Source organism: Physella acuta, unplaced genomic scaffold (assembly GCF_028476545.2).
Source record: "Physella acuta isolate Inbredline_101_S28 unplaced genomic scaffold, ASM2847654v3 ptg000079l, whole genome shotgun sequence".
Classification (NCBI taxonomy): Eukaryota; Metazoa; Mollusca; class Gastropoda; family Physidae; genus Physella; species Physella acuta.
Window position 1 is genome coordinate 961,286 of NW_026731599.1, and position 13,578 is coordinate 974,863.

At 36.6% G+C, this 13,578-nt stretch overlaps 1 protein-coding gene across 2 annotated transcripts in view; it reads left to right on the plus strand.

Annotated features, from left to right (window-relative positions):
• LOC131955204 (adenylate cyclase type 1) overlaps positions 1–13,578 on the plus strand; it is a 61,436-nt gene that overhangs the window by 27,079 nt on the left and 20,779 nt on the right. For both annotated transcript variants that reach the window (XM_059319228.1, XM_059319236.1), the window contains exons 8-13: positions 2,881–3,078; positions 5,619–5,666; positions 6,468–6,508; positions 11,092–11,233; positions 12,707–12,787; positions 13,076–13,177. In XM_059319228.1, coding sequence (XP_059175211.1) covers positions 2,881–3,078; positions 5,619–5,666; positions 6,468–6,508; positions 11,092–11,233; positions 12,707–12,787; positions 13,076–13,177 — 612 coding nt within the window. The remainder of the gene's footprint in view (positions 1–2,880; positions 3,079–5,618; positions 5,667–6,467; positions 6,509–11,091; positions 11,234–12,706; positions 12,788–13,075; positions 13,178–13,578) is intronic.

Sequence of the window (13,578 nt, forward strand, 5' to 3'; positions counted from 1 at the left end):
TTGTTGTTATTGACACACTCCACCATTCTAATGTTGTTATTGACACACTCCACCATTCTAATGTTGTTGTTGTTGACACACTCCACCATTCTAATGTTGTTGTTGACACACTCCACCATTCTAATGTTGTTGTTGACACACTCCACCATTCTAATGTTGTTGTTGACACACTCCACCATTCTAATGTTGTTGTTGTTATTGACACACTCCACCATTCTAATGTTGTTGTTGTTGACACACTCCACCATTCTAATGTTGTTGTTGACACACTCCAGCATTCTAATGTTGTTGTTATTGATACACCCCACCATTCTAATGTTGTTGTTGACACACTCCACCATTCTAATGTTGTTGTTGACACACTCCACCATTCTAATGTTGTTATTGACACACTCCACCATTCTAATGTTGTTGTTATTGACACACTCCACCATTCTAATGTTGTTATTGACACACTCCACCATTCTAATGTTGTTATTGACACACTCCAGCATTCTAATGTTGTTGTTGTTGACACACTCCACCATTCTAATGTTGTTATTGACACACTCCACCATTCTAATGTTGTTATTGACACAATCCACCATTCTAATGTTGTTGTTGTTGACACACTCCACCATTCTAATGTTGTTATTGACACACTCCACCATTCTAATGTTGTTGTTATTGACACACTCCACCATTCTAATGTTGTTGTTATTGACACACTCCACCATTCTAATGTTGTTGTTGACACACTCCACCATTCTAATGTTGTTGTTGTTGACACACTCAACCATTCTAATGTAGTTGTTGTTGACACACTCCACCATTCTAATGTTGTTGTTGTTGACACACTCCACCATTCTAATGTTGTTGTTGACACACTCTACCATTGTAATGTTGTTGTTGACACACTCCACCATTCTAATGTTGTTATTGACACACTCCACCATTCTAATGTTGTTGTTGATACACTCCACCATTCTAATGTTGCTGTTGTTGACACACTCCACCATTCTAATGTTGTTGTTGACACACTCCACCATTCTAATGTTGTTGTTGACACACTCCACCATTCTAATGTTGTTGTTGACACACTCCACCATTGTAATGTTGTTGTTGTTATTGACACACTCCACCATTCTAATGTTGTTGTTGTTGACACACTCCACCATTCTAATGTTGTTGTTGACACACTCCAGCATTCTAATGTTGTTGTTGTTGACACACTCCACCATTCTAATGTTGTTGTTGACACACTCCACCATTCTAATGTTGTTGTTGACACACTCCACCATTCTAATGTTGTTGTTGTTATTGACACACTCCACCATTCTAATGTTGTTGTTGTTATTGACACACTCCACCATTCTAATGTTGTTGTTGTTGACACACTCCACCATTCTAATGTTGTTGTTGACACACTCCAGCATTCTAATGTTGTTGTTATTGATACACTCCACCATTCTAATGTTGTTGTTGACACACTCCACCATTCTAATGTTGTTGTTGACACACTCCACCATTCTAATGTTGTTGTTGACACACTCCACCATTCGAATGTTGTTGTTGACACAATCCACCATTCTAATGTTGTTGTTATTGACACACTCCACCATTCTAATGTTGTTATTGACACACTCCACCATTCTAATGTTGTTGTTGTTGACACACTCCACCATTCTAATGTTGTTGTTGACACACTCCACCATTCTAATGTTGTTATTGACACACTCCACCATTCTAATGTTGTTGTTGACACACGCCACCATTCTAATGTTGTTGTTGACACACTCCACCATTCTAATGTTGTTGTTGTTGACACACTCCACCATTCTAATGTTGTTGTTGACACACTCCACCATTCTAATGTTGTTGTTGTTGACACAATCCACCATTCTAATGTTGTTATTGACACACTCCACCATTCTAATGTTGTTTTTGACACACTCCACCATTCTAATGTTGTTGTTGACACACTCCACCATTCTTATGTTGAATACATACCCCATTTAATATATTCTATAGAACTGAACAATTCTTACGGAAAAGGGACTTAACTCCTTAAATTTTTTACCGACAAAGCAATGTTTCACTTATCTCCATTGATCGATAAACCTATTGTAAACAGTCACTTGCTGTATGCTGAATTCAGTCACTTGCTGTATGCTGAATTCAGTCATTGGATTGATATGTTGCAGATGTATTTTTAGGCTAATAACTTTTTGATTTATTTGTAAAATGTGGATTTATATCCAATTTTATTTATAAAGCTGAATGGATTGATAGCTTTGTAGACTGTGTTACGTTCTTGCAAAATTTATTGGGCCAATATTTGAGCTGTCCAAATATGTAGGGCCAATATTTGAGCTGTCCAAATTTGTAGGGCCAATATTTGAGCTGTCCAAATGTGCTGGGCCAATATTTGAGCTGTCCAAATATGTAGGGCCAATATTTGAGCTGTCCAAATGTGCTGGGCCAATATGTGAGCTGTCCAAATGTGTTGGGCCAATATTTGAGCTGTCCAAATATGTAGGGCCAATATTTGAGCTGTCTAAATTTGTAGGGCCAATATTTGAGCTGTCCAAATGTGCTGGGCCAATATTTGAGCTGTCCAAATATGTAGGGCCAATATTTGAGCTGTCCAAATGTGCTGGGCCAATATTTGAGCTGTCCAAATATGTAGGGCCAATATTTGAGCTGTCCAAATATGTAGGGCCAATATTTGAGCTGTCCAAATGTGCTGGGCCAATATTTGAGCTGTCCAAATATGTAGGGCCAATATTTGAGCTGTCCAAATGTGCTGGGCCAATATTTGAGCTGTCCAAATGTGCTGGGCCAATATTTGAGCTGTCCAAATGTGCTGGGCCAATATTAAAGCTGTTTGCTGTTCTGCAGCAGCACGCAGTCCTGCTACAGCGCGAGTGGACGGGCATGCGGCCCCACAAGCTCTCCTTCAAGGGCGTGACCAACTGCGTCATCCGGCTGATGCAGTCGGTCAAGTTTAACGCCGAGATCCCCTTCTCCGACGTGCTGTCTACGTCACAATCACGTGACACCATGCCCCACCAGAACCAGAAGCTCAACAGAACAATGGTAAGTGTAGCCTAATGGAATGTTTTTTTCTTCTTACATTTCATGCATTTCTACATTTTAAAATATAAAGATTATGTAAACGTACAAACAAAATATATATTGTAAAAAAGATTATGTAAACGTACATACAAAATATATATTGTAAAAAAGATTATGTAAACGTACATACAAAATATATATTGTAAAAAAGATTATGTAAACGTACATACAAAATATATATTGTAAAAAGATTATGTAAACGTACATACAAAATATATATTGTAAAAAGATTATGTAAACGTACATACAAAATATATATTGTAAAAAGATTATGTAAACGTACATACAAAATATATATTGTAAAAAGATTATGTAAACGTACATACAAAATATATATTGTAAAAAGATTATGTAAACGTACATACAAAATATATATTGTAAAAAGATTATGTAAACGTACATACAAAATATATATTGTAAAAAGATTATGTAAACGTACATACAAAATATATATTGTAAAAAGATTATGTAAACGTACATACAAAATATATATTGTAAAAAGATTATGTAAACGTACATACAAAATATATATTGTAAAAAGATTATGTAAACGTACATACAAAATATATATTGTAAAAAGAAATGGATTTGACCATATTTTGCTACTAAAATATCCACATTTTTTTTACGAATTGATAGCTCCCTCTTGCTAAACTACATCTGTCTGTCAGTCCATCAACTTATCACAATGTAATACAACATGAACTTTGCAATGATCACAAGTTGAGTTTAGGGGTCATCCATAAATGACGTCACGCCCGACACACAAAAAGCCAGGACCCCCCCCCCCCCCCCCCCACAAAATTGCAGTTGAATTTTTCTTAAAACATCGATATTTTTCCAAAATCTTGTCTGAGCTCTGTGAACATAGAGTATTTTAATCAATTCCAAGTACAATTTATTAAAACAGTTTTCTAAAACGCGAAATAACATCTAAAACTCGTTTTCTTACATTGCTTTTTTTAAAATGCAAAAGCGTGACGTCACACTATCTGAACCCCCCCCCCCCCCCCTTCGTTTGTGACGTCAATTATGGACGACACCTTAAAAATGCCTTGAAATATATAACAATACACGACTTAGGGGAGTGCTGTTTTAGTTCTTTAGAGCAGGATAGTAGTTTCAGTGGATTGTAGGAAAAAAAGTCACAGGAAAAAAAACACAGGAAAAAAAAACCACAGAAAAAAAGTCACAGGAAAAAAAGTCACAGAAAAAAGTCACAGGAAAAAAAGTCACAAATATATATTTGCATGATATTTGTTAGGCCTAATACTTGCATGTATTAAATATTTAGAGAATGTAAATTAACTTAGGATTAATTAAATATAATGTAATGTGTGTAGGCTGTATACGCATAGGAATTTTTATAATTCATCTAAAAAATTTATTATGAAGTATGTAGATTGTAATTATTTTAAACTTAAGATTAGTAGCATATAATAAATAGAATAAAAGTCCACGTTTTTCATCATGTTTTTTTAAACACCAATATTAAATTACAGTGAAATGGTAAGTTTATCTGACTTGCTGCCCTCAACTCATGGCAAAAATAGTTATGTTTAGTTCAACCACCTTTACTGCCCACATTTATCACGCTAATTACATGAGAAAACTTAGGATCAAAACAGAAAGCCGACAAGGTTCAAAGGCTGTCATTGACGCATAACGTCAACAACACTAAATATGTTCGGACAATGCCTACTGAGGAGAGGACGACCAGAGAATAGCCTACGGCAAAATGTGCCTAAATTTCTTTTATAGTTAACTTTTCTACCGCGTATTTAACTAAATACGTAACAAAAGTTGAGATTGTTGTGTTAATTATCTTAGAGTACTTTTACTTACAATTGTTATAAATCATAATGCTTTTAACGTCTATAAATAATTTATGCTATCAAAAAATACAACCTACAACAATAAACATACAAAATTTTACAATTCTTAACAAATTAATAAAAATATTTCTAAAAAGATTTTTGTGACTTTTTTCTGTGACTTTTTTTCCGATAAAATTTTTTCACTGTGACTTTTTTTCTGTGACTTTTTTTCCTAGCAAAAACTGTGACTTTTTTTCTGTTTTTTTTTCCTGTGACTTTTTTTCCGTTCACCATTTCGGTGAAGTCGAGGAAACTTAATGAATAAGTATAAGATCTTATAATTAATGAATAAGTATAAGATCTTATAATTAATGAATAAGTATAAGATCTTATAATTAGACCACTCTCACCCTATTACACCCTATTTTCGGCGGGGTAGGATACTGGCATAAGTATGTATTTTATATATAAATTCTAATTCGTTTTTCCGGAGGGGGGGGGGGAGTCTGAGCCTGGTTGGGGAGATCTCTCCCATTTTATTAGTGCATTGATACAAGCGTGTTGTTGAAAGCGTTGTGATACTGAAGAAATGACAAGAAATTGTTGCAGCTTTTATAAAGAAAAGTATTGGGAACATCAATTAAACTTTTTTGTTAAACTTTAAATTTTTTTTCCAATGTTCAGATGTCAGATGACACACAAGATGGCGTGTCAATCCAAGTGCAGGACTATGTAAGTGTCAGACAGGACTAAGTAAGTGTCAGACAGGACTAAGTAAGTGTCAGACAGGACTAAGTAAGTGTCAGACAGGACTATGTAAGTGTCAGACAGGACTATGTAAGTGTCGTACAGGACTATGTAAGTGTCAGACAGGACTATGTAAGTGTCGTACAGGACTATGTAAGTGTCAGACAGGACTAAGTAAGTGTCAGACAGGACTAAGTAAGTGTCAGACAGGACTATGTAAGTGTCAGACAGGACTATGTAAGTGTCAGACAGGACTATGTAAGTGTCGTACAGGACTATGTAAGTGTCAGACAGGACTATGTAAGTGTCAGACAGGACTATGTAAGTGTCGTACAGGACTATGTAAGTGTCAGACAGGACTATGTAAGTGTCAGACAGGACTATGTAAGTGTCGTACAGGACTATGTAAGTGTCAGACAGGACTATGTAAGTGTCAGACAGGACTATGTAAGTGTCAGACAGGACTATGTAAGTGTCAGACAGGACTATGTAAGTGTCAGACAGGACTATGTAAGTGTCAGACAGGACTATGTAAGTGTCAGACAGGACTATGTAAGTGTCAGACAGGACTATGTAAGTGTCAGACAGGACTATGTAAGTGTCAGACAGGACTATGTAAGTGTCAGACAGGACTATGTCTGTCTACATGCTGTCTGTCTAAATGATGTCTGTCTAAATGATGTCTAAATGATGTCTAAATGATGTCTAAATGAAGTCTAAATTATGTCTAAATTATGTCTAAATTATGTCTAAATTATGTCTAAATGATGGCTCTCATCTATTTAGGGTGTGACGTCAGACAAACCAAACAAAGCACTAAGAAACAGGTCAGTGCTGTCTTCTGTCATGTGCTGCTGTGTCATGTATGTATATATATATATATATATATATATATATATATATATATATATATATATATATATATATATATATATATACTAGCTGCATCCCGTGCTCCGCCACGGTAAATCTTTTTTAAATGTACCAACTTGGGAACAGAACAAAACTAAACACAACACAAACGAACGCAAAAAAAAAAAAAAACAACGAAAAAACAAACACAACACTCATAACATAAACACAATTTAAATGCAATCATAAAGGCATATTGCTCACAGTCTAGCCCGTAGCGCCAAATCGCGCCCTTTCCGGTGATTTGCACCCAACTCAAACTTTCGATTTGCACCCCTTCCCCCCCCCCCCCGCCCTAAAACTTTCGATTTCCACCCCCCCCCCCCCGCAAATTTTTTCCAATGCACTTTGGCGCCCCCTAAGGTCGGCACCCGGGGACATATGCCCCCCCTCGCTACGCCTCTCCTATAAAACCCGAAAGATAGAATAATAATTAGAAAACAGTATAAATAATAGGCAGTATTTAAAATATCCGTGTTTTACCTACAATATTTCACTTTATCGATTCACGCATTTTTTTCCAGTACTTTAAATTTTAAAAATTTACAATAGAGTTTAATAACTAAAACCATTGCGCACCTAATGTGCGTGATGACGCGTCTATAATAGAGCTGAATAGTTGATTAAAAATTATAAGTAATAAACAGTAGGGCCTACATTCAGTGAATAAAATAAATAAAAGATTGCCTTTTATCAATCCATGCTAATTATAATTTTCTAACAATAATTTCATCTTACACATCCGAATAATTTGCATTCACATTTTGCTAATTATATTATTGCAACACTAATTCCTTCTATGACGAACGAATATTTGCATTTACATTTTTTATTAGCGTGAGTTTAATGTATTTTTAAATTACCTCCGTTGTCAAAATTAGAAAAGAGTTAAATTAATTTGATTTTTCTACCGTACTGTTATTATCTTATTAAAATGTATCCACTTTTTCTGGGAACCTAAACGAAAATGATATTTGACATTAATCTTTTCAATACGTTTTAGCAGTTTGCGTGTATTTAATATTTTCTTGACGTTATGCGAAAGAGTAAAAACCGTGGCAATTATAAAATAGCTCTATGCCGCTATATAAACAAACCCTACTCTAATACTTATAATAAGACACTGCGGTGCACTGAAAAGCACAGCATGGTGCGAATGTTTACTTTTATGGTTCCAAAATCTATAGCGATGACGGAAGGAAGGAAGGAAGGACTGACACACTACTTGCCCGCTTATATTATAGATATACTAGCTGCATCCCGTGCTCCGCCACGGTAAATCTTTTTTAAATGTACCAACTTGGGAACAGAACAAAACTAAACACAACATAAACGAACGCAAAAAAAAAAAAAAAACGAAAAAACAAACACAACACTCATAACATAAACACAATTTAAATGCAATCATAAAGGCATATTGCTCACAGTCTAGCCCGTAGCGCCAAATCGCGCCCTTTCCAGTGATTTGCACCCCCCTCAAACTTTCGATTTGCACCCCTTTCCCCCCCCCCCCCCCCCCCGCCCTAAAACTTTCGATTTCCACCCCCCCCCCTCGTAAATTTTTTCCAACCCACTTTGGCGCCCCCTAAGGGATATTTTAAATACTGCCTATTATTTATACTGTTTTACCTACAATATTTCACTGTATCCATTCACGCATCTTTTTTCCAGTACTTTAAATTTTAAAAATTTACAATTGAGTTTCATAACTAAAACCATTGCGCACCTAATGAACGTGATGACGCGCCTATAATAGTGCTGAATAGTTGATTAAAAATTATAAGTAATAAACAGTAGGGCCTACATTCAGTGAATAAAATAAATAAAAGATTGCCTTTTATCAATCCATGCTAATTATAATTTTCTAACAATAATTTCCTCTTACACATCCGAATAATTTGCATTCACATTTTGCTAATTATATTATTGCAACACTAATTCCTTCTATGACGAACGTATATTTGCATTCACATTTTTTATTAGCGTGAGTTTAATGTATTTTTAAATTACCTCCTTTGTCAAAATTAGAAAAGAGTTAAATTAATTTGATTTTTCTACCGTACTGTTATTATGTTATAAAAATGTATCCACTTTTTCTAGGAATATAAACGAAAATGATATTTGACATTGATCCTTTTAATATGTTTTAGCAATGTGCGTGTATTTAATATTTTCTTTAAGTTATGCAAAAGAGTAAACACAGTGGCAATTATAAAATAGCTCTGTGTCGTTATATAAACAAACCCTACTCTATTACTTATAATAAGACACTGCGGTGCACTGAAAAGCACAGCATGGTGCGAATGTTTACTTTTATAGTCCCAAAAGCTATAGCGATGACAGAAGGAAGGAAGGAAGGAAGGAAGGAAGGACTGACACACGCTCAGCCCGCTTATATTATATATATATATATATATATATATATATATATATATATATATATATATATATATATATATATATATATACACATATATATATTTATATATATATATATATATATATATATACTAGCTGCATCCCGTGCTTCGCCACGGTAAATCTTTTTAAAATATACCAACTTTGGAACAGAACAAAACAAACAAAAACACAACACAAACACAACACAACCACATTACAACCACAACACAATCACAACACAACCACAACACAACCACAACCACAACACAACCACAAAACAACCACAACACAACCACAACCACAACACAACCACAACACACGGTAAATCTTTTTTTAAATGTACTAAGTTGGGAACAGAACAAAACTAAATACAACACAAACGAACGCAAAGCAAAAACAAAAACGAAAAAACAAACACAACACTCAACATAAACTCAATTTAAATGTAATCATAAAGGCATATTGCTCACAGTCTATCCCGTAGCGCCAAATCGCGCCCTTTCCGAGCGCCGGCGGAAAATTTCGATTTACACCCTCCCACCTCCCTCAAACTTTCGATTTCCACCCTCCCCCCCCCTCTTGCTACGCCTCTGTTATAAAACCCCTAGCTTTTCCGCAAATAAATTAAAGGCAGTATTTAGAATATCCGTGTTTTACCGACCATATTGCACTTTATAAATTCATGAATTTTTTTCAGTACTTTTAAAAATTTACAATAAAGTTTCATGACTAAAACCATTGCGCACCTAATGAACGTGATGACTTAATATAGTAATGGAGAATAGTTGATTAAAAATTATAATTAGTAAACAGCACATTCTGTGAATAAAATAAATAAAAGATAGCCTTTTATCAATCAATGCTAATAATAATATTCCAACAATAATGTACTCTTACACGTCTGCATAATTTGCATTCACATTTTGCTAATTATATTATTCCAACAATTATTCCGTCTTGCAGATTTTGCATTCACATTTTTAGCGTGAGTTCAATTTATCTTTGAATTACCTCCATTGGCAAAATTACTAAGCAGTTTAATTAGATTTTTCTACCGTACTGTTATTATGTTATTAATATATATCCACTTTTTCTGGGAATATTAACGAAAACGATATTTGACATTGATCCTTTTAATATGTTTTAGCAATGTGCGTGTATTTAATATTCTCTTTACGTTATGCAAAATTGTACAAACAGTGGAAATTATAAAATAGCTCTATGCCGTTATATAAACAAACCCTACTCTATTACTTATAATAAGACACTGCGGTGCACTGAAACGCACAGCATGGTGCTATGTTTACTTAGTTTTATGGTTTCAAAATCTATAGCGATGACGGACGGAAGGACAGACACAGCCCGCTTATATTATAGATATATATATATATATATATATATATATATATATATATATATATATATATATATATATATGTATATATATATATATATATATATATATATACACACATATATATATATATATACATACATATATACATATATACATATATATACACACACACATATATATATATATATATACATACATATATACATATATATATATATATATATATATATATATATATATATATATATATATATATATATACATACATATATATATATATATGTAATCTGAATGTCCTGTCTAAATGTCCTGTCTAAATGTCCTGTCTAAATGTCCTGTCTAAATGTCCTGTCTAAATGTCCTTTCTAAATGTCCTGTCTAAATGTCCTGTCTAAATGTCCTGTCTAAATGTCCTGTCTAAATGTCCTGTCTAAATGTCCTGTCTAAATGTCCTGTCTAAATGTCCTGTCTAAATGTCCTTTCTAAATGTCCTTTCTAAATGTCCTTTCTAAATGTCCTGTCTAAATGTCCTGTCTAAATGTCCTGTCTAAATATCCTGTCTAAATGTCCTGTCTAAATGTCCTGTCTAAATGTCCTGTCTAAATGTCCTGTCTAAATGTCCTGTCTAAATGTCCTGTCTAAATGTCCTGTCTAAATGTCCTGTCTAAATGTCCTGTCTAAATGTCCTGTCTAAATGTCCTGTCTAAATATCCTGTCTAAATGTCCTCTGACTGTGAGCAGGCAGGAGCTGGCCGAGTTACCTGCTGACAGGGTCAACAAATACCTGTCGCAGGCCCTGACAGCCCGGAGCATCGAGCGTGAAAAGTCCAACAACATCCACTTTCTGACCTTGGCCTTCACTAGCCCGGACAAGGAGCACGGGGTAGGTCACAGGGAAGGTTAGAGGTCACAGGGGAGGTTAGAGGTCACAGGGGAGGTTAGAGGTCACAGGGAAGGTTAGAGGTCACAGGGAAGGTTAGAGGTCACAGGGAAGGTTAGAGGTTACAGGGGAGGGAAGGTTAGAGGTCACAGGGGAGGTTAGAGGTCACAGGGGAGGTTAGAGGTCATCGGTGCAGATCTCGTGGGATGGAGATGTTATACATACAGCTAAGATGATTGTCTCCCTGTATGGGCTGAGATGATTGTCTCCCTGTATGGGCTATGTGTGATGATTGTCTCCCTGTATGGGCTAAGATGATTGTCTCCCTGTATGGGCTATGTGAGATGATTGTCTCCCTGTATGGGCTATGTGAGATGATTGTCTCCCTGTATGGGCTATGTGAGATGATTGTCTCCCTGTATGGGCTATGTGTGATGATTGTCTCCCTGTATGGGCTATGTGAGATGATTGTCTCCCTGTATGGGCTATGTGAGATGATTGTCTCCCTGTATGGGCTATGTGAGATGATTGTCTCCCTGTATGGGCTGAGATGATTGTCTCCCTGTATGGGCTGAGATGATTGTCTCCCTGTATGGGCTGAGATGATTGTCTCCCTGTATGGGCTATGTGAGATGATTGTCTCCCTGTATGGGCTGAGATGATTGTCTCCCTGTATGGGCTATGTGAGATGATTGTCTCCCTGTATGGGCTGAGATGATTGTCTCCCTGTATGGGCTGAGATGATTGTCTCCCTGTATGGGCTATGTGAGATGATTGTCTCCCTGTATGGGCTGAGATGATTGTCTCCCTGTATGGGCTGAGATGATTGTCTCACAGTATGGGCTATGTGAGATGATTGTCTCCCTGTATGGGCTAAGATGATTGTCTCAATGTATGGGCTGAGATGATTGTCTCCCTGTATGGGCTAAGATGATTGTCTCCCTGTATGGGCTAAGATGATTGTCTCCCTGTATGGGCTATGTGTGATGATTGTCTCCCTGTATGGGCTGAGATGATTGTCTCCCTGTATGGGCTAAGATGATTGTCTCCCTGTATGGGCTGAGATGATTGTCTCCCTGTATGGGCTAAGATGATTGTCTCCCTGTATGGGCTATGTGTGATGATTGTCTCCCTGTATGGGCTAAGATGATTGTCTCCCTGTATGGGCTATGTGTGATGATTGTCTCCCTGTATGGGCTGAGATGATTGTCTCCCTGTATGGGCTATGTGAGATGATTGTCTCCCTGTATGGGCTAAGATGATTGTCTCCCTGTATGGGCTAAGATGATTGTCTCCCTGTATGGGCTATGTGAGATGATTGTCTCACAGTATGGGCTATGTGAGATGATTGTCTCCCTGTATGGGCTGAGATGATTGTCTCCCTGTATGGGCTGAGATGATTGTCTCACAGTATGGGCTATGTGAGATGATTGTCTCCCTGTATGGGCTGAGATTGTCCCCCCCCTGTATCCACAGTACCAAGCAACAGAAGATCTGACGTTTGGCTGCAGTCTGGTGTGTAGTCTGGTCATCCTGGTCATGATGGTGGCACTACAGGTAACTCTTGGCTGTTCTATGTGGTGGATCGTTGTATGTGGTGGATGGTTGTATGTGGTGGATGGTTGTATGTGGTGGATGGTTGTATGTGGTGGATGGTTGTATGTGGTGGATGGTTGTATGTGGTGGATGGTTGTATGTGGTGGATGGTTGCATGTGGTGGATGGTTGTATGTGGTGGATGTTCGTATGTGGTGGATGGTTGTATGTGGTGGATGGATGGATGTGGTAGATGGATGAATGTGATGACGGGTAGTGACACATTGACTGTTGTACTCGCCTGTTGCAGGTAGTGATTCTGCCGAGGACTTACCTGCTACTGATGTTGTTTATCATCGCGTTTGCCTGGCCCTCGATTATCCTCATTTTTATTCTTAGCCTCAAGCTCAAGGTAGGAAGATAAACATCATGTCCTCATCTCAAACATCACCTAAAACATCACCTCAGACATCACCTAAACCATCACCTGAAACATCCCCTTAAACATCACCTGAAATATCACATCAAACATCACCTTAAACATCACCTGAAACATCATCTCAAACATCACCTGAAACATCACATCAAACATCACCTGACACATCACCTGAACATTACCTAAAACATCACCTAAAAATCCCCTTAAACATCACTTAAAACATCGTTTAAAACATCACCTGAAACATCACCTGAAACATCACCTGAAACACTACCTCAAACATCACGTAAAACATCACCTGAAACATCACCTGAAACATCATCTCAAACATCACCTAAAACATCACCTGAAACATCACCTGAAACATCATCTCA